We start from the raw sequence: 20,043 nt of genomic DNA on the forward strand, positions 1-20,043 counted from the left end.
CCTATGCTGCCTGTGTGACTGCCTGTGCCCTGCCATCTGCTCCAGAACAAGTGTCAGGTGTCTATCCAGGTCCTGATGGAGCAGTTACTGCCTGGGTACCGCCTAAGATCCAGACGGGCAGGAGGCAGCATAGTTTCCCGCCTTCCTTGGGTCTTGCCCGAGGTCTGTGCAGGTCGTAAAATAGTATGACCTACACCGCTGATTGGCTAAGAGAGGATCAGGGCACTCCACTCCTGGGAGGTTGCCGGCACAATGCACCGCCTCCCATTCTGATCCTTTCCACCCACTCCTGCTTTGCATTTGTCGTTTCCCCCATAGCCTGCTTTTCGCAGGGGTTTGCATCCTTGCATCCACCCACTCAAACCACTCACGGTCATAAATCTCCGGGAGGAAATTCTCCGATCGGGCGGCTATCTCCACTGGCAAGCCTGGCCGTAATCAATCGAGGGCCTGCCCGCGCATTCGATCGAACGAGACGAACATTCGCCAGTGTGGTTGCATGCGGCGAAGTGTGCAGGTCCCAGCCCAGCCCCGGCAACGGCGACGGCAACAACCAAGTCAGACGCAGTCACATACGACATCTGGCTGTGACCATGGCTTGTCCGGCGTCATTCTCTCCTCGTCTTTGTCAACTTCGCCCGCCCCAGTCCAACATTGTCGAGCAGGACAATCCTTGTCATCGACCTGCACGGTCTAAGCAGCATCTTCCGCCATTTTCCCGCCGTCCGCCTCCCCTCGCTCGACTCGAGCACCAGATTTTGCTTCGCCCTCCCCCAGGTAAGCAACTACCCTCGCTGCATCATCAATCAGACTTTGACTCGGACCAGCTAACATGGAATGAAGTTACCAAGACGAACCCCACGGAACAGACCTCGACCATACCCCAGTAACGAACCGAGAGAGAACAAGCATGGGCTTTCCCTTGCCGACCACAACTTCCTGCCGAGGGCTACAACTTGCGCATCCCTGACAACGACCCGAAGCCGACGTCGGCAGCGGTCACGCTCATGGTCGGTGCTATCGAGGCTGTGGCGGACCTCCTCGCGCGCGACACCCTCAAACCCTATGCTAACCGGTCGGCCCAGCATGCATTTGCTAGTCGGCAATGAAGTGTCGCCGCAGAGCGCCGTCGTTACGGTCGGTACCAACGCTTCGAAGCTCGCCGTTGACAGCCTGGTCAGCAAGCAGAAGCCGTCCGGCGCGTTGTTCAAGTTCGATGTCGACGTCAACCCCGGTTCCCCGCCGCGTAGTCAAGCAGTGCGGCCGGCCTCATCATGCGCAACACCAGAGGCGTCCCCATACCCGAACAGCGGGTGCAGTGGCCCATTGGCGAGACCGTCCACTTCATACGTCTGCGCACCGACGAGGGGCTTGCGGTATCCGATACGCAGTCGTCCCCGGCCTTCTCCGATGAGAAAGCCTACCACGTCTTCCTCGGGGCGCCACTGCTGTGGGTGGGCAATACGGTCGGCATGCTCACGGTGCAAAGCCAGGCCTCCTGGGTCTACTACAAAGAGAAATCGGGCGGCTCTTAGCCGCCGTCTTAATGCCCTCAGAGATGATCGCCCCGGACGAGCTCGACAGGCGTCTCGTCGCGGGCGAATGCGACCTTGGTGATGATATGCCGTTGCACATCGTCGTTCTTGTCGCAGATGAGGGTCCCTACGCGTGCGGCATCCGACGGGTCGCAGGAGGGGCGCACTATCATCAGCGCCGATCGCTGGGACATCGACTCGGTCCACGACGAGGGGTTCATCGAGTGTGCGCCCCGTCCGTGTAGGCCGAATGAGCCGAGAGCAAGCTATCACGAAGGAGAGGGCCATCGGCACCTCGCGCGCCGAAACCCCCATGGTGACAACGGCGGGAGATGTTGGCTTGTAGAGAAAACCCAAAGGCTGGGAGCAGAAGATTTCTAGCCGCTAGCATGACCAGACCGGGATTCCAGCGTTTCGAGACACAGTTCCCGAACTACCAGCGAGAGAGACTACAGAAGACCATTGGAGAAGGAAGCAGCGGGAGGAGACGCAGAGTCTAATAACATAGCTAGGTGTCCATCATCTCTGACGCGAACGATCAACCAGGGAGAGGTTGTGCTGGAGGCGGGCTGCAGTGCGTTTGAGTGTAGCTCACACGCTCAATTCCTTCTGGTGAACAACGGCCCTCGGTCGGCCTTCGCAGCAAATACTGAAGCCCCAAACATGCAGTGCGTTGGTAAGCCGACTGTCCCCAGCCGTGAGTTTTCTACTTCTAGTCTCTGCCGGCGGCTTGGATACTTGATCCCACGCCGAATCATGAGAGATTGTGACCATTGCGGACCTCACCAGCCCATTCTTACCAACCGCGAGACTGCATTCGGATTCAGGTCATTCGACAGGGAAGCGCCGTCTAGCAATTGAGCCAATTTCCATCCCCGCACAAGTCCTAAACCAGCGCCTGCGAACACTTGAAGTATGGTGGCGGCGATGTGCGCAAGGCAATTTTGCCCGAGCATGGTTAATCACCTGCGGCTCCAAGTGGCAGCGACTCCAACATGGACTCCAAGGCACGTGCTGGCGCTGAGACCCTGTAGCTTTACAGCACCTTTAGCGCGTTGCTGTGATTTTTCACAGCATGGCCCTGAGTGATGCGTGCACGTGCAGGCACTTGTGCCAGCGCCTTGTCTGACATAAGCAGGCGGCGTGGCAGGTAGGTAGACTGAAGCCGTCAAGAATTAATGTGGGTCATTGTACACTCCAGAGTGTACATTCGTCCACTTTTTTGTGGCTGGGGAGATAACGCCGGCTCTCCAGCCACGCGTCGGTCGGGCCGCCAAAGCCACCCACCCCATGGTCGAACTGTGGCAGCGATCGCGGGTGTTGTGCGTGAGAGTTGTGCATTTGGGGGAGTGTCCTTTCCCGTAGTTCTAGAAGCTATCACGAATGTGCATCTTGGCCTGTGGGAACGCTACGACAACATCGGGTGCTAGTCCACTGGTCACTGCCGGCCTATCAAGTATCGAAAGCTGCACTCGTAGCTAGCGATGGACTCACATCGACGTGGAAGGGGAGAGAGTGTCTAGCCACGAGTCACGACATTCGCTATTGATGCAAAATCACGTTCGGGGCCGCAGGGTTTGTGACGGCGAGGGACGCTGGATGCTACCGCCACGAGGGCGCTGACGTTTGCCGAGCATTCCAGGCGTCGCGAAGCTGCCTCGCTGCACGAGGGCTGGCCGAGTCTTTGCATCGTGCTGATCCACCTGACTGCATTGTCCTGTTTGACTGGCGTACCAGTAATCTGGAGCCGAAGGCTGTTGAAGCCTCAGATGGATGTGGACTACATGCACACAGCGCAGGCCGAATGCGACCGCTGTCCTTGACGGAATGACGGCAACGTGTAAATGGACGGACGAGGACCAGGGCCTGGAGCCGCTGTAGTCGTGGGGTCAGAGGATGACTATGACAAGCGCGAACTGACAGATTGCAAAGGTATCTGCATTTGGACTTACGTAATGCAAGTTGCACGTGGCCGGTGAAGTCGCCATGCAGACTGCACGCGGTGTATTGTCGCCGTGTGTCGGGCGAGCAGAAGATGGTGAGATCGAGGGTCGCAAAAAAGATGCAGATGAGGTCTTCCAATGCGAACAGCGCTCTCGTTGGAAATCTGGGATCTTTTGTTCCCCTCTTCTATTCCGACGTTGCAATACGTCACCCGTCTTTTCGCGAGAATCATCAAAATGGACGGCGATGTTGCGACCGCGATTACGACAGGTGCAGTGCGTTTGGGAACCGGCACGTTCTGGAGCGCGCCTCACCGCGACCTTTTGGGTAAGGTACATCGCTGTCGCATCTCGTCCAGGGTCAATATTCTTTGACGTCCTCCGTTTGCATTGGGCATGATCGTACTGGAACCGGATGAACGGCAGGCTGACTTGCGGTTTGGCAACACCGGGTTCTGGACCATCATCACTACTGCAATTGCAGTACTCAGGCTGTTGTCCTGCTCCTGGTAGTCTGCAACCAATTTTGCCGTGTGCTCTAGCTGACTCTCCATCGCAGCGAATCATCAGGGGAAATCGGAAAATTATCGTGGAAAGGCAGATGTCAATGCTGGAGGTACGTGCCCACTGCAGATTTTTTTCGACCTGTATTACGTAAGAGACACAACTGGCCCAGAGGTACGTGCCCACTGCAGGTCGAAGAAAACCCGATGTTTTTTACGACCTGTATTACGTAAGAGACACAACTGCCCCAGAGGTACGTGCCCACTGCAGGTCGAAGAAAACCCGGGGTTTTCTACGATCTGTATTACGTAAGGCACGCAATGGCCCCGACCTGAACCACTTCACTTGCAAGCCTCCGTGGCTGAGGCCACAGCATGGATCTCGCTGGGATTTTCCACAGAGGTGACGATGGACATGGCCTAGACTAAACCCCTCCAAATCAAAGGAGCATAATTGCTGACCAAGGCAACTTAGCCTGCTACCAGATACAACTCCTTGTGGTATTCTCACGGAATTCACAGTCGCATCAGTGCACTCCGGATTCCGAATACAGTACGTGACCTTGGCGATAGACTGGGAGTACGAGAAGTTCCCGCAAATGCGGAATCGTCGATGCGAAATATGCCGGAGGCTCCGTTCAAAGTTGGGGTGTCCCAGGTCAGCTGGTCACATTTAAATATGAGCGTCCCCTGGTGTTCAAGCTTGCACTGCAGTCGTCCAGGCTACGGTCCTTACCTTCTACCGATTTTTGACCTCGTGCTGATTTTCAGCAGCGGAAGAGTCGACGTCACGATGGCTGCTTCATTTGCCAGAAGCTGCAATGTCCGGCACATTCACCGCTGGATGGTAGCTACCCACGTAAGTTCGCCGTCTCTGCACACGGGTGGTAGGCATGGCGCTCGCGACACCAGCTTTCGTGTTCCAAAGCCCCAGTCACCGGCTAGCCAGATGCGAGACGGTAGTCGGCCGGGCCCGGGCCCGAGGCCCGAATCCCGGCCCGAATCCCGCCTTTACGTAAGGGGTCGGCCACACCACTTTGTAGCCAGGCGCGCCCGGCGCTCGTAGCTAGATTAATCAAGCCACTTCACGCACCAGAGAATACTTCCAGAGTGTGGGTGCCGAGTTACAGGGCTTGTCCGCTGACGTCAGAGCGCCTACCACCAATCTACTTCTAACCGCCTGCGCCTGCACCTGCGTCTGTGTCTGCATCTGCGTCTGCACCTCAGGCTACCAGTGACCACCTGCCGATTCTAACGCGTGAATCGGTAGTTGCTCACTTAGTGCGGTGGGTTGCTGGCATGAACACGCTGCAGGTCGAAGTTTTTGGTGGTGGTTTTTCGACTTTCGACCTGCACTCCTCCAGGCGAGTGGGGGGCTTGAGCACCGCGGCCACGGAACCACGACCAAAGGTACAAAGCCCGCCGTCCCTTTCACGCGAATCAAGCTTCGCATGTCACCAGATCGACTTGTCAAGCTGTCTTGCTCAGCTGCAGGAGACAGGCCCTGTCGCGACATTTTGACGATACCTCGCACCACCTCACCATCTTTCATACCTTAACGCCGGCGACCAATGCCTGTGTGATCTTTGTGCAGCGATCCCATTCGCCCAAGAACAGGCCGCCCGAATGCCAACCCCGTTTTTCGCACCGGCATCAGCCCTTCCCCAAGAGACCCTGCAACCCACCCCCGCCGCGTCCCTTGGCGATCGCCGCATCTGCGAGACCGGTGCACTTTACGGAAGATGATCTCAAGTGGGGCAACCACCTCTTCCACGTGGTGACCCAGCCGGTCGGTGCCGTCTAGTCCCGTTTGGCTAGCGTCTCCACTAGCGCGGCTTGCTGTCCACCTCAGCCTGTCCCCCTCTGCCCCCGGCGATCCCCACGGCAGACACCATCCGGCCTCGACAGCGAACCCTTACCCATCAACCTACGACACGTTCTCGCCGGACGCCCTCGTCATCTACCCACCATGGCCCCCGCTGAGAAAAACCGCGGCAAGGTCCCGCGACTGCGAAGAAGAAGAAGACGGCTACTGCAGACGCCCCCCTGACCGGACCCGACGACACTGCCGACGACGAGATCGTCCTGCTAGAAGTTAGGCAGGTGTTAGAGGCAGCGTTATTGGTTGCAGTGCTACGAGCGCTGATTCAGTACCTCAAGTCGTTGCCCCCCAAGCGAGTACAGGGGACATGACCCATAGCCCAGACCTTCTATTTCGAGTGGTGGCGGTGTCCGTGCAAGTTAGGTGTCTATGGGGACAATAGGCGGATGTGATGAGATTGGCCGACGACCACATGAGACGGCAAATCAGAACGATAATTCAGAACTCAAGAACGATAATTGATGGATCCGATCTGCAGTCACAGTTCTCAACAACTGCCACACATCAGCGGCAATAGTCCAGTGCGTCACGACAGCAGGCGGGGGATTAAAAGGCACGCTGGAGTAAGTGGCATAGCTGGGGTACGTACTGATGATATCAGATGTGGCTAGCCACATCTGATGTTGGCTGCCCAGCGCCCTCGTCGCGACACAGACAGTGCCTTTTCTGTTTGCATCTTTTCAGAAGTCCTTTTTGAACAAAAAACACAGCGAATAAGTTGTCTTTGCTCGTGACGAGCGCTGAGAACCATGCAGTAGTAGGCTGGGCGCGGGCGCGATCATGGCGTCGGACCCGGCGCCGCACTTCAGTTGTTAGTGGGGACGTATTTTGGCGTTGTTCCCATCTTAGGTGGGGCCACGTCAAACGGCGGCATTCGGTTACATACTTACCTAGCATGGGATGGCAGCTTAACACTGAAGCGGGGTGGTAGCTTATGGGAAGTAGTAGCTTATGCGAGGTGGTAGCTCAGTTTGCACGAGGGCCAGCTACCACTTCATAGCGGGGCAGGCCACATCTGTAAGGTACCTACCTGCACGAAATGTGCATGGGCCATTGTGCTCCCTGAGGTGTACATTGACCCACTTTTGTAAGCCAAGGCACAGACCATCCCACTCGCACCCAACCTTCTGTGCATTTTCCCTGAGACAAGCGTCGAGACAGGAACCCAAGACGGCCTTAATTGGAGTCGACGGAAGATACGAGACGTTGCTCCAGCACAGTGTTAAGCTGATCATCTATCTTTTATTATTCGTTAGCTTGCGGACATCCGGAACGAAACGTACTTTTGCAGTTGCGTCCGATTGTTGCAAACTAATCCATAGATTACGTCCGTAAATGACACGGAGCCTGGTCGCGGTCACGGAGAGACACCGGTGCACTCGTCGTCGGGTCCACTCGCTGTCGGGTACTCGCTGTTGGGTCCACTCGCCGGGCCGGGGGTGGGGCAAGGTAAGATGCACCACCCGCGTGGCCATGGGCCTGGACGCTTCGTCGCAATCGGGATTACGACGTCAGGCTGAGTTGAAGTGGACAGCCTTCATAAGCATAATACTTTCCTCCTCCGACGCATACGGCCACACCTACTGGAGGGTTGGGATATCAGTACCTTCGCTTGCTCGCAAAAAGCACCGATCAAGGTGAGAAACAACAACACCGGACCGATCTAGCGCCGAGGTGGAAAGCCCGGGTGCTGGGTCACCTGCTTCCTGGGCCTTGGTTCGTAAGGTGCTATCCATTGTACCCGTGGACGACTTACTCCTACGGTCCCTGGCAGGTACGCACCTTCCCACCACGTTGCAGGTTGTACTATTTTACAACCTGCACCGCAGGCCCTCGCCAATTTCCTTTTCGGCCAGGTCCCCGCATTTCCACTGCTTCCCACGCCGAGCCCTTCCACGCCCTCCTCCTATCGCGTCTGTTCTTGGTGGATGCTTGCCACCAACACTGCGGGAGCCACTTGCTTCGGCGGCTTGATTGTTCCCCATCGGCCACCCTCCTCGCTCCGCGCCCGCACGTCAAGCCCTGATCTCAGTTTCCCACCGCCTCGAGACTCGACTCCAGCGAGTTGTTTGTGCCCCGCAAACTCGGCCCTCGACAGCCATTTCGACCCCACCGCTCCGTATCGAATCCCTGATTTGCGGCGACGTTTTCCCTCTTTTCTCTCTGCTCCTGCCCTCGCGCTGGAGCTTGCATCTCTCATTCCTTCTACGTGGTCGTCTCTTCCGCCTCTCCCACTTATCCACGGCGCGCCCCTCATTCCGGGTCATGTCTGGCCCCTGCTCCTGCCTTTGCCCTGGGGCCTGCACCTCCGCCTTCCCGTCTGTCACAATCGCCGCCCATACGGTTTCCAGCATGGCAGCGGCGCGTTACACGCCACCCCACCTTCCCACTGAAGAGTCGGATTGCCGCTGCGCTTGACAGGCAGTCGAACTTCAAATGCTGCACTGACACCAAGAGAATACTTCCATGGGGTCCAGCTAGCTGATCCGACTGATTGTTAGATGTCTCCCGAAGTGCCTTGCATCACAGCCACGCCTCGCTTGATGTAATGATGAGTAGGACCACTTGGGCTCGGGATATGACACGATAATGCAGTGTGCTTCCGACCTTGTGATTTTCTCCTGTTGTACACGGCCATGCTTCGACGGATATGTTCAAATTGACGGCGCACGGCAACCTCTACAGATGATGCGTTCTACCCCGAGCTGTCGTAAGTCGCAGGTCGGTCGTGTCGCGATTCGGCCTTTTCTAGTCTGAAGATCCACAGGTGCTTCGCCGGCTCGTTGTTTGTCGCGGTAAACGGCGCTGTAGTTAGAAAGTTGTGGACGGGAAGCAAAGACAGGGCGTTTAGTGACACTGCCAACGGTGCTGCGTTTTACGAAACGCACTGAACGATAGCGGGAAATGTGCCACATCTGCCCCGATTATGTCAGATGTTCCTAGCCACATCTGCCCTCAATCTCTCCCTCTCCCATACGACGGTTCACTTTGCCGTTTGAATCCCAGCGCACCTCAAGCAGTAGAACCACCCACCGTGATTCCGCACAAACCCCACATATCTAACCAATAGAATAATAAGCACCCAAGCGCCCGGGCCAGGGTTGTGCGAAATTCACTGCTCCAGCGGGTAGAGTAAGGCACTTCCGTCAGGCATCCCGTTTAGGGCTCACTCAAGAGTTAAAACCGTCGCCTGGCTGTCCTCTGTTTGCGCCTGACGGACAGCAGGCTTATGACTGATTGGTTTCCATCGAAAATCGTTCGTCTGAACGAACCGGAACCACAGATGAAAGTCAACGCCAACCTGACTAACTACCTTACCGCCTGTCCCACTATGAAGTGGTAGCCAGGCCCCGGTGCAACTGAGCTACCACCTCGCCCCCCGCCTGCCCCACCATGAGGTGGTAGCTGGCCCTGGTGCAAGCTGAGCTACCACCTCGCCCCCCACCTACCCCACCATGAAGTGGTAGCTGGCCCTGGTGCAAGCTGAGCTACTACTTCCCATAAGCTACCACCCACCCCCCGCCGGCGACGTCTGACATGATCGGTACATATAGTGGCGCAACTGCCAACATCCTCCAAGGCAAATCCATTGCGGTACGTGATTCTGAGGCTCTGCGGTGATTGCGCTGGACATTACTTGATTGTGTCGCTTCTGACCCAGTGCAGCTGCCTGCAGTCTCTATTCCTGAAATACTGAGCACATCATTCTGTGTGCACGCAAATTAGACGCCAGACGAGAAAGCCACTGCCAGCACTGTAGACAAGACCGACTTCGAAGCAGTCCAAGCGAGTGGCACGCGTAGACTGGGCAGATCTGCAGGCAATACGATCGGAGAGTATGTATCCGATGGTCTAAGCATGTTCGGTCGTCGATGGTTGAAAAGCCTGCGTCGGGGGACACGGGAGAAGTGGCAGCGATTCAAATGATTCTGGACCCAAGCCAGGTACGTTCGGGGCCCGTCGCATCTTGGAGGTAGGTAAGGTACTGGAGTAGGTAGCTGATGAAACCGCAGTGACAGACGGGGCGCGACACATTACAGAGGAGGTGCACGCTGGAGGACGTACCTGCCTGGACCGCCCAGGCAGCCTGAGATGGTGGAAGGTTGGCGGTGGGAAGGGGTGGTGTTACTCGAATGGCCGCACCTTCCTCGTCATGACTTCTGCCTGTCACCTGCACACCGTCTCTTCTACGCATCTCCACTCGACATCCTCTCCTACTCCCTTCTCTTCTTCTTCGAGCTGCAATCCTCTCCTTCGCCCACACGCTCGTTAAGAGCCTCGACTTCACCCTCACGCAGGCCAGTGGGCAAGACCGCTCAACTGTCCGAGTACCGGTGCTTCTATCTCGAACGAAGCCGATGCAAGGCGTCGCGTCTCGCAAAGTCCTTGCGTCGAAGGCCGCGAACTAGACAAGGAGCATCCATGGCGAGGTTGTCAAGCGCGCCATCGTGGTCGTCGTTAGTGCGTCCCATGCAGCCAATCCAAGATTCATCTTCGGCAGAAAAGGTCACGGGATCCCGCTCGTCAGGGCAGGATCGCAACGTCACGCAAGGTGATCAAGCTGTCTGATTCTCCTCTACATTCCGGCTAACTATTTCTGTCCAGATCGCCCCGAACCTCTGCTCGTCACGCCAGTCCGCACCCTGCATCAAGACCTCGATCTTTTGGTTCGTCACGCCGAGGAGAACAATGATATAACCGCGCACTTGGATGAATTGGAGGCAGTGCTCACGCGGTACAAGGCCACCCATACCAGTCAGCAGATACTTGCGCAGTTGCCCGGATCTATCCAGATTCTCTACAACGTCGTCAAGGGACCGGCAGGGAACAAGCTCGGTGGAGTCGTCAGGTCCGTCAGCCAAGCTTGGCAAATCACCCCCGAAGCCCTTCTCAGATCGTTCAACTTCGTAACCAGTAGGCGCTTCTTCGACGATCTGAAGACGCTGGCTCTCTCTCACAGCTTCGAGGTTGCCTATCCCGTCTTGCAAACGGCACGAGGTCAAAGGAGATCAGGCAACGGCCCAGAGCGAGTCTCTCGAACGAGGGAGTAGGTTCCCTCGGACGTCCAGGCCGCTCTTGTTATTCTCCAAAAGCAAGTTGCTGCTCAATTGGAGGTGGATCAGACTGTGACTTCTGATACTGACGAACACAGTCGGGAGGCTGAAAACAAGAGGTCAAGGACCATTATTTCCTGCCTTGAACACAGCGAGCTGGAAGACATTGACCTGGCCGGGGCTGTGCCTGAGCACGACATAGTGATCGACTCTATTGATGACCTGGGTGTCATCCCACCGGGCTCGGACACACAGGACATCCATCAGAGCAGCTCCATCGACGGCGCATCTTCGGTCTCCAGCCATCACCCACATCCGATGTCCACCAGTCCACTTACACCCAACTCTGCTCCGCCCAAAAACCTGACCTTGGTCTCTGAAGACTCATTCCTCGTCACTCCTCTCACGCCTTGCGTGTCTACCATGGTTATGGCTGGGACGTCAACTCCAAAGCCGGTTGAAGACGCACATGTCGATCAGGACAGCACGCCAGAAGGACAACACCAATCCACAGGTGACCAAGGCCTAACCAAGGATTCCTGCCACTTTGACTGGTCACGGCTACCGCCTGGGGTTTCGGAAAGGCTACGGCCTGGTGTACGACTTAATTGCGACGCTATGAACACATTGTTCGACTTGATCAGCGGGGCCACTCCCCCAGGCGCAGTGTCTATCCTTCACACGCAAATCGTTCAAGGTTCTTCGCCTCCGCTCGCCGCACGTTTCGAAGCCATGTCAGAGAGCCAGACGATACTACTTCCACTTCATCTGCCTAAGGAAGAGCACTGGGTTCTGGCTGTATGCCGACATTCTGGGCCTTTTGAAATTTGGGACTCGTTGTTCAGCCAATCTCCCTCCTGGAAGAAGGACGCCGAGAGTGCAGCGATGAACGCACTGTCAAAGGTTTCCCCACGTTGGCTGCCAAATGTGCTGGCCAACTTTGATTGGAAGCTCGGTATCCAGCAAGAGAACGACACCGACTGCGGCGTGGCGGTACTTGTCAATGCGATGTACATCTTGACGGAACGTTTGTCTTCTGAGCCTGTTGACATGTCTCTCTGGAGGCGCGTCCTTGAGACTCTCCTGACGCCGCCACGCACCGCGATGACCGCTTGGAAGCTACATCCTGGCTACGACGAGATCAACTTGGTCGAAGATGAGCCGATCACGCTCCGCAAGGGAGCCAAGATAACGGGTCAAAACCTGTCAGCCGCCCAAGAGATGAGGCGGGAGTGGAAGCGGAAGATGATGGAGAGCATAACATCACAGGTGTCGGCTGGTACTGAAAGGCTGGTAGCCTACGGTATTAGAGTTGAAGGCATACGCAACACGTTCAATACGCTCCGGACAGCATATCCTGTTGTTATGTCCTCGGCGGAGCTTCAGGCATGCGTTGCGAAGGCTGATTCCAGACGAGCCGCCTTACACAAAATGCGTGCAATCATCGACCCTGCTCAAGACGAGGTGGACTTTGCAAGTCTCTTAGCATCAAGGTGTCGAGCCATGAAGAGGAGGGCTCTCAACATTCAATACGCAACGGAAGGCGTGGATGCTCTGTTGACACAGCTCACCTTGGAGCTAGAGGATGTTAATCGACGTCAGATAGCCCTGCAGCAGTTGGGCAAGAATACCGATTTGTTCTAGCAGTGGTGAACTTCTAGACAGAGGAACTATCAGCTGTCTTTTTTGCGTCAGAGGATCATTCACTCTTAGTAGATTGTACACGATGGCTTGCTTTATGGGACTTTGTCCGTCTCTCTGCTGTATGTATTTATTTCTCCGATGGCGCTTGCGGAGCAAATCATTACCTGCTAGTGAAAATGAAAATGCAATACTTGTAGCTTTTTGTGCTGGTTCAAGTTTGATATTATGATCCCTATGTCGGTTCAAGTGTTCTCGCAGTAGTGTAGTATCGCGCTTCTTGGCAACATCAAATGCCAATCTTAGGAGCTGTGTCTAATAGACCTCAATGATTGCACTGCTTTAACCCTATGGATGATAAACCCTTGCCAATTCTCGCGTATGACACGCGTTCAAGGCTGTCCAAACGCTTGACCACCATCACCTAGCTGTACCGCGACCATTTGCAGCCCGCATACGCTGGGCCTGTAAGCTGTTCGCCCAACGCAAAACTTGGCTGTGCCGATACCAGGGTCTGATGTGCCGAGACTACAGCCGGAGTCATGTCCTTACTCCCATATCAGCCGCTGCGCGGGTCAATAGACACAAAAGCTTCCTCATTGTCCAAAAGATCTCAATCTCGCCTACCAGTCTAAAAGGTTAAGGACTACGCAATTCATAGTGCTTAAAACCTCCACGGGAGGCCTCAGCGTCATCTGGCAGTGGCCACATTCAACGCTTCCAGGGATGACTCCGATGCCCATACTGTGCGGGGACGTCTCGGCACAAGCCTATTCAGCAGACCAGTGATCATGATTCTTCTTCACCTGGGCGAGACGTCCAATGAAGCGCACCTCGTGCCTGTATGCAGTCTGGAGTCATGACTACTTACACATCGTGTTAACTTAGTCTTGAATCCTCGCTCGCTTGCGTCTAATCCAGGCAGTCTACCTATAATTAAGAAAGTACTACTGAATTCAAGGACTGATCCTTGACTCAGTGACGCCACCCAGCTATGGAATACATTGAAAGAACAGACATCCTGAGTCGAGACAGTCATCTTGATTGGGTATGCCGCCCCTCTGGACCAAAACACTACTAACATACGCTCTAACATGCAGACTCGTCATGCTGAAGCGCGTGGTTGTCGTGGAATTGATGGGTAGCCTCTGTGGCAAGAAACTCTAGAAGACCAACAGAAAGATGATAACCGTCATCGTCGTCGCAGACCCTAATCTTGGTCATCGGTGCTGAAGTGTCCGGGCGGTGGGCGAAGCTGCTGTTCGGCATTGCTGGCGACGTATTGCTGAGGAAGTCCGTCAGTATCCCCCATGTCAAACGCGAGCTGTAAGGCAGCTCGATCGGGACCGTTAGCCGCGTAGCATTGATGCAATAGCCTACAGATCTGTCATCGAATTGAGTACGAAACGTGTTGATGGAGATATTCATGCTGCTGGTTTCGCAGCTCCGTCATCAAAGTTTAATAGACATTGAGTCTTGCTCGTGCCTGAGATGGAAGAAGACATTCCTGTGGGGTTGATCGCAACGAAAGAAAGCGGAGACGAACAATGTTTTAAAACGCGAGAAATGGTGCAGTCTCAGAGCTGGGCGTGACGCCGCCCGGATTCGGAGTCGGTCCGTACCTTGAGACGGCCGTCACTTTACCTTGCAGCGTCTTGGAGGGAAGATGCAGCGAGTAAGCCTCGGGCTGCAGATGTATCAAGACACATCTGATCTAGCATTCGCAAATATATCCAGCTACATATGACGTAATTAGTATACACACCTGTTGATTGGATTAGGCAAGTTGAGCGAGAGACATAGTTTACGCGCGTTGCAGGGCAGGACAGACGCTTCTCTGACTTCTAGGCTTATCAGCAGGCTCCTCAGCTTTCCTCTCGCCGACGCCGAGGTACGTTTGACTTTGCTAAAGATTTCTTCCGCCTTCCATGGCTTTTTCCGTGACAGCGGCTGTAATCACAAGGCCGAGTACATGCCTCGCCTCGTCACCCCCCGTCCTCTTGTTCTCATATTCAATTCAACGTCGACAACAGCAACGAGTATCAACCCTTCTGGCGCATTTCCTTCAAGATCTTGCATTAATTTCCACTTGGACTGCTCTCGGCCACTCGTCTCTTATTTACTTAACTTCAGGACTGATACATGGCACTCACCAGTCTATGGACCGTCTCTTCCATCGAATCACATCGCAGAGCATTAACAAAGGGTCACAAAGGGTCACAGCCTGAACAAATGTGCGCTTATAATATCTAGCTCTATAATCCTTCTGCACTGATTGATAGCAGCAAGCTGAGAAGTGCAGATTCCTTCCGAAGCGCATCGGAATCATAGCAGCATTTCCTCCCCGAATTACTTCCGAACGTCACCCCGAGCACAGTTGGAACCCTTCACTCAAAGGACACACGATATCGGCATCTCGCGTCCAATACAATAGAGAGAGTTCGTGGTCCATCCTACCTTCCGCATTCAGAGCAGCACCAACTACAGACCGTCGAAGCTGAGTATCTACATAAACAAGTTGTCGGAGCAGCTCGTTTCACTGCTGCCAGTCATCCGCCAGTTCAGAGCCCGATCCTCAAGTCTTCTCTCCTCTCCAAGCGAGACGTTCTTAATGGACTCTTCATTTCGATCACCCCTTTGCCGCTGTAGCACATTTCCTAGACGCCATGAGCTCCTTTCCCGCACCGGCCGAGCACGGCTCCCCGTCTGCCGTCGTCGACGCTGCCGTACGGTGACATCGCATTCTATACTAGCCCGGCTTCTTTCACGATCATCTAAACGTGGCCCTTAATTACTCGCACACGAAATCTCCCGATCTCCCGTATGATGGTTTCTCGATCGCGTATTGATGCTCAAAAGATCTGCGTTTTTCGCGTACGAGAGTGTGTTCTTAACAGTAGACCGTTCGGCGCAGCTCGTCCCATTGCCGTTGTAATTTGGGAACGGGACGGGTGACGGAGGTGCATTTGGTGTGGCGCTCTACCATGGCAAGCCTAATTCTGTGTTAGTAGCCGCTTGAGTCCGGCATGGGAGACATTGGACAAGATTGCGCTGACAATTGGATCCTTCTGAGATGGAGGAAAAAGGTGTTGCAGACTGCAATACGGGCGCGCAGGATTGTCGTCACCGCGCCGAAAGACAGAGTGGTCGTTGGGTCGAAGATATTCGCGAGCAGGGATCGCAATGAAAGCCGTAGGGTTGACGCTAGATGACGCGCGAGTGTGGCGATCAAAGATACGTCAATGTCATCGGGCGTGAAACATATCAAGCGCTGCACGCTATGGTTACCGAGCCGATGTAGACGGGAGAATCGAGATTGGGCCAATGCAAGTGCGGATACATCGGCAGTCTCGGAGTCGGCAGTGGTCCTACATAAAGGCCCCGCCCTAGTGTCGGTGTTCAGTCAAAGGAGCTACGGTCGAATCATGAAATCTCATCCAGCGTGTGTGAACTAGATGACGCAGTGAGCCGAACATATTATTTAGTAGCTGTTAGATCGCGACTTATGAAGGTGGTAGGGAGGCACCCGCGGAGCAAGCCCACGCCAGTTCGGATTGCGCTTTGTTCTCAAGAGAAGTTGTCTAGTATCTGCTAGTGTTATGAGCAACATCTAATCAGATCCAGCTAGGAGTCCGGATGCTTGACACGAAGCGCGCTGGTCTGGGCCTTTGATGGACCTGAATGTAAGCAACCAAATCCTTAAAGACCTACAGGATAGATTTGCGAAGCTCTGTAAGCCTCCTCTTGACCGACACATGATGTAGATACTGCGCCGTTCACGGTCTTCAGTCAGAGCTGGGAACCATTATCTTCTTTGAGGGTTTCTCCATGTCAGATACCAGCCTATTACTTCAGTAATCCCGAAAAATCTTCCTTCCGCAGCTCACTTACCTTTTGGTTCTGCCTGCATCAAGAGAGTCTTTACCTTCGCCCCATTCCTCATGTCCCGTAACTGTTCGGCAGTGCATACCAGTCTTCTCGTGTTTCTCTAGCGCACCATGTTTCGGGTCAGTATCGGCATTCAAACCAGCCAAACCCACGCTAATAGCATGACCAGTAATGTACTTTACGAGTATTACTCGTCTAAATGGTCTTCACCAACGCATGGATGCATGTCCGAGCGGCGCAGAGCCAGGACCCGGCGCTAATACGCCAATCTTCTAGACACGATATCTGCCCCCTCTGCCTGCCACAATAAACTTGCATTCGGCGGCTCAGCTGCTTATTCCTTCCCAAAGGCAGGTATCCAGCTAGGGTGTCTGAACGGGCCCAAGATGTCAAGCTCGACATGAGTTGCACTCAACACTGATGTCGACCCATCTTGTTAGGCTTTTGTGATTGGCAAAAGCTTCCAACCTATGGGGGTGGTAGAATGGAGATGTATCTTGAACATCTGACGTAGTTTAGCGCCTAAGACGCTGCTGGGCACCTCCACCGCCGGTGCGCCTTTCGTTCCGCACTGATCGGCAGTGGCTGAGATGTCCTAAGGTTGCTTCAGTAGACTCCCTTTGTTATGAGCTCCCTATTGGTGGGACGTAGCAGGGGCATTCTTAGTTCTCTGAGGAAGGCGTATTATAAGCCACTGTTGCTGGGAACTTTGCAGCGCCTGAAAAGGATCGTCACCGCCAGCATCATGTCTGCTTCGATGCATTCCGGTTGTTAGTTACTCGCAGCTTAGCAAAATCATTGCTCGTCTCCCGAGACATAATATCATTATCACCCGAGCCGTGCACTCAGTATGAGATCTGCATTCCCAACAGAGCACAGGATCTATAGCCGACGACCAGTGCGACAGTAGAGGCTTTTCACGGAGCCTCGTTCCGTCTCGCGCCGGCAGTCAAAGTGGCCACGTGGAAGCCTGTCGTCGGGGCATCAACTTTGACATGGAGCAATAGATGCAGGAGCAGCGCCCTAGAGAAACGTGTTACCATCGTCTCATCCAGACCCCCGTTGCTAGATACCAGCAGCGCCTCGACAAGTCCATTCCCTAAGAGGTGCCCGCAGTCCCTACCAGGTCATCTTTCGATAAGGCAGTACAGTCGAATAGCAATATTACGGTCTGTGGCCAGCTGTCAAGTAAGGTTGTCCTAGATCTAGAACACTTTTAATTCGGGCGGGCTGGAGTAGTGTGCAGTTCAGATGTGTCTAGACACATCTGACGTATGCAGTATGTAAAGCCAGCGAGGTGCCAGGTGCAGATGTGTTCAGTAATAACTGATATAATCAGGTTAGTACATGTAAACCAAGGGCGCAGATATTCTGTGTAACATGTCTACCTGCGCGACCGCCTGCTTCGACGGTTGTTACAACTTCGCCGAACGTATCAATCTACTATATGACTTGATTAAACGCCTTCTGGGCAATCCTCAGCACTCATTCGTCGTCCATGTCTTTACCGCCCCAGAAGAATGCTTCCGGAGACGTTTTCAATCCGAGCTCTGAAAGTCGAGATCCCATTCGTGTTCGTTGCGCTAACGGCACTATGCCAGAGTCATGACGCATGCACCGGTCTCCCGCGCATCTGTTCATTCCATCTCAGCCGTCATCGCCACCGCGAGGTTCTCAATTCCAGCCAAGCGACCTTCTACATTTCTCCCGTCCGACTTGTCGCTATTGTTTTGATTCGTATTGCCGACGTCTGCTTCGTCTGCATGATGCATCGTGGCATTCTTCGCCATCGCTATTCTCGATTGTGTTCTCGTCGCAGCCACGCCTCTTTTTGTCGATTTCATCCCCGGGGCGAATGGTTGTCTTGCCTGGTGAGACTGCAATAGAGGCAAATCTAAAAGGCAGGCTCGACAGTCGATTCCGAGATCTCTGTCGAAGTGTTGGCTACGCCGGGCAACTGGTTCGCTTTATCGTGGCGGCAGCTATCCTGCCTGGGTGGGGCCTCTAGCCCTGGAACGAAGCCATTCCATTAGCCGCATCCCCTTCACCCGCGGCGCCCAGCGATAACTTCAATCACGGCGCATATAGATAGCACTTCAATCGGGCAGGCGATACAGCGCTTTAATCGGGCGTGCGATACAGCACTTTAATCGGGCACGCGCGAGGGCTTTAGTCGGGCGCGTATAACGAGGGTTTCAATCAAGTACGTAACGAGGGCTTTAATTGGGCGCGCGACGAAGTAGCCGGATTACCCGGCGAGTACGCCGCCGAGTACTCGGCCCCGGGCCGGCAGGCCCCACACAGGCAGGATAGCTGGGCTGCACAGGCAATTTAACCCGACTCGGACGAAAATGCGGAGCATTCCCCGGAACACTTTCTCGAGCCCTCGCCAGCGTCTTGAACAGCCAATTACTTGCTGATCGAATAACTCCGCCATTCTGATCGCTATCTGTGAACGTTCATGTCAAGATGCACTCGGACACCATCGCGATACGGTTCGCCACCATTTTGTTCCAGTACCCATCCTCCACTTCCTTTTACGCGAATCCCTCCGTGTGTTAGATGCGGTCTTACTTGATGGGATAGTTCCGCTGCACCTGACCGACTACACAGTAACCTGGGGCAAACAATCTGTCGCGTTGGGTCTCGATACCGTGTTCTGCACGGTTGCTTCCCATATACCTGCCGACTTATCACCTTGCCCCCAGACATGGGCGAAGGGCCAAACTCCCGACTCTCGGAATGACTCGCCATTTTCGCCAAGACCTCCCACTCTTTTCCAAGATTTGGCACAATGCGAAACGTCAGGCCGCAAGGGCAATTCAACATCTTGACCATGAAGACAGCCGATGATGTTCCCAGCCGAGCATAACGAAGGATCCACTGCCCTGGTTCAAGAGCCTCGGGGTCCTCTGCAACCATCCGCCTCTCTTCTACTGCCTCGACCGACAGTTCGACCTCACGCCACCTGCAGCTGTGGCAGTCTGAAAGGAATCGTGGAGCGCAAACAGACACGTCTGGGTGGATTCAAAATCGCATACTGGCTGCGACTCCGGGCGCTGTGGCCGTCGCTGGCGGGACACTGCGTCGCATCCAGGCTCTTTAACTAGACGCTAGGTACTGACGCAGCAGTCCGTGCAGGTCGAGAAATTTTTTAGTAAAACTATACCTAATAATTTAATAAGCAGCCTTATACTTATTTCTTTTTATTATATTAATATCTAATTATAACTTTATTTAATAAGAATAAGATATAAGTTTAAATAAATTATCGATTATAGTAGTTTTTATAATTAGCTGAAAAACATAATAGCTATTAATAAGGTAATTACTATTAAAAGTAAATAATAATAGAACATAAATTCTCTATAGTTAATAATATAGTTATTAATAATAGAATTTAATATTAAATTAAGATCTAAAACTAAAGTAATAGAAATTTATATCTTATAATAAATCTATAAACTATGCCTATAATAATATTAAAGATTTAAGATATTTAAATTTAATAATATAAAGCTATAATAGTTACCTTTATAATAATGCTTTTATATTTAATTACTGATTATAATTATTACTTAATTAAGTAATTATATA

The 20,043-nt window shown here is 53.8% G+C and overlaps 1 protein-coding gene across 1 annotated transcript; it reads left to right on the top strand.

Moving 5' to 3' along the window:
* Positions 1 to 10,285: 10,285 nt before the first annotated feature.
* On the top strand, positions 10,286 to 12,561 carry GCG54_00015313 (uncharacterized protein; the record flags this gene model as incomplete). The annotated part of the gene is made up of 3 exons (XM_045415118.1): positions 10,286 to 10,415; positions 10,469 to 10,893; positions 10,915 to 12,561. The coding sequence occupies 3 exons, from the start codon at positions 10,286 to 10,288 to the stop codon at positions 12,559 to 12,561; spliced, it is 2,202 nt and encodes a 733-aa protein (XP_045258291.1).
* Positions 12,562 to 20,043: the final 7,482 nt, after the last annotated feature.

Source organism: Colletotrichum gloeosporioides (genome assembly GCF_011800055.1).
Source record: "Colletotrichum gloeosporioides strain Lc1 chromosome Unknown consensus_86, whole genome shotgun sequence".
Taxonomy (NCBI): domain Eukaryota; kingdom Fungi; phylum Ascomycota; class Sordariomycetes; order Glomerellales; family Glomerellaceae; genus Colletotrichum; species Colletotrichum gloeosporioides.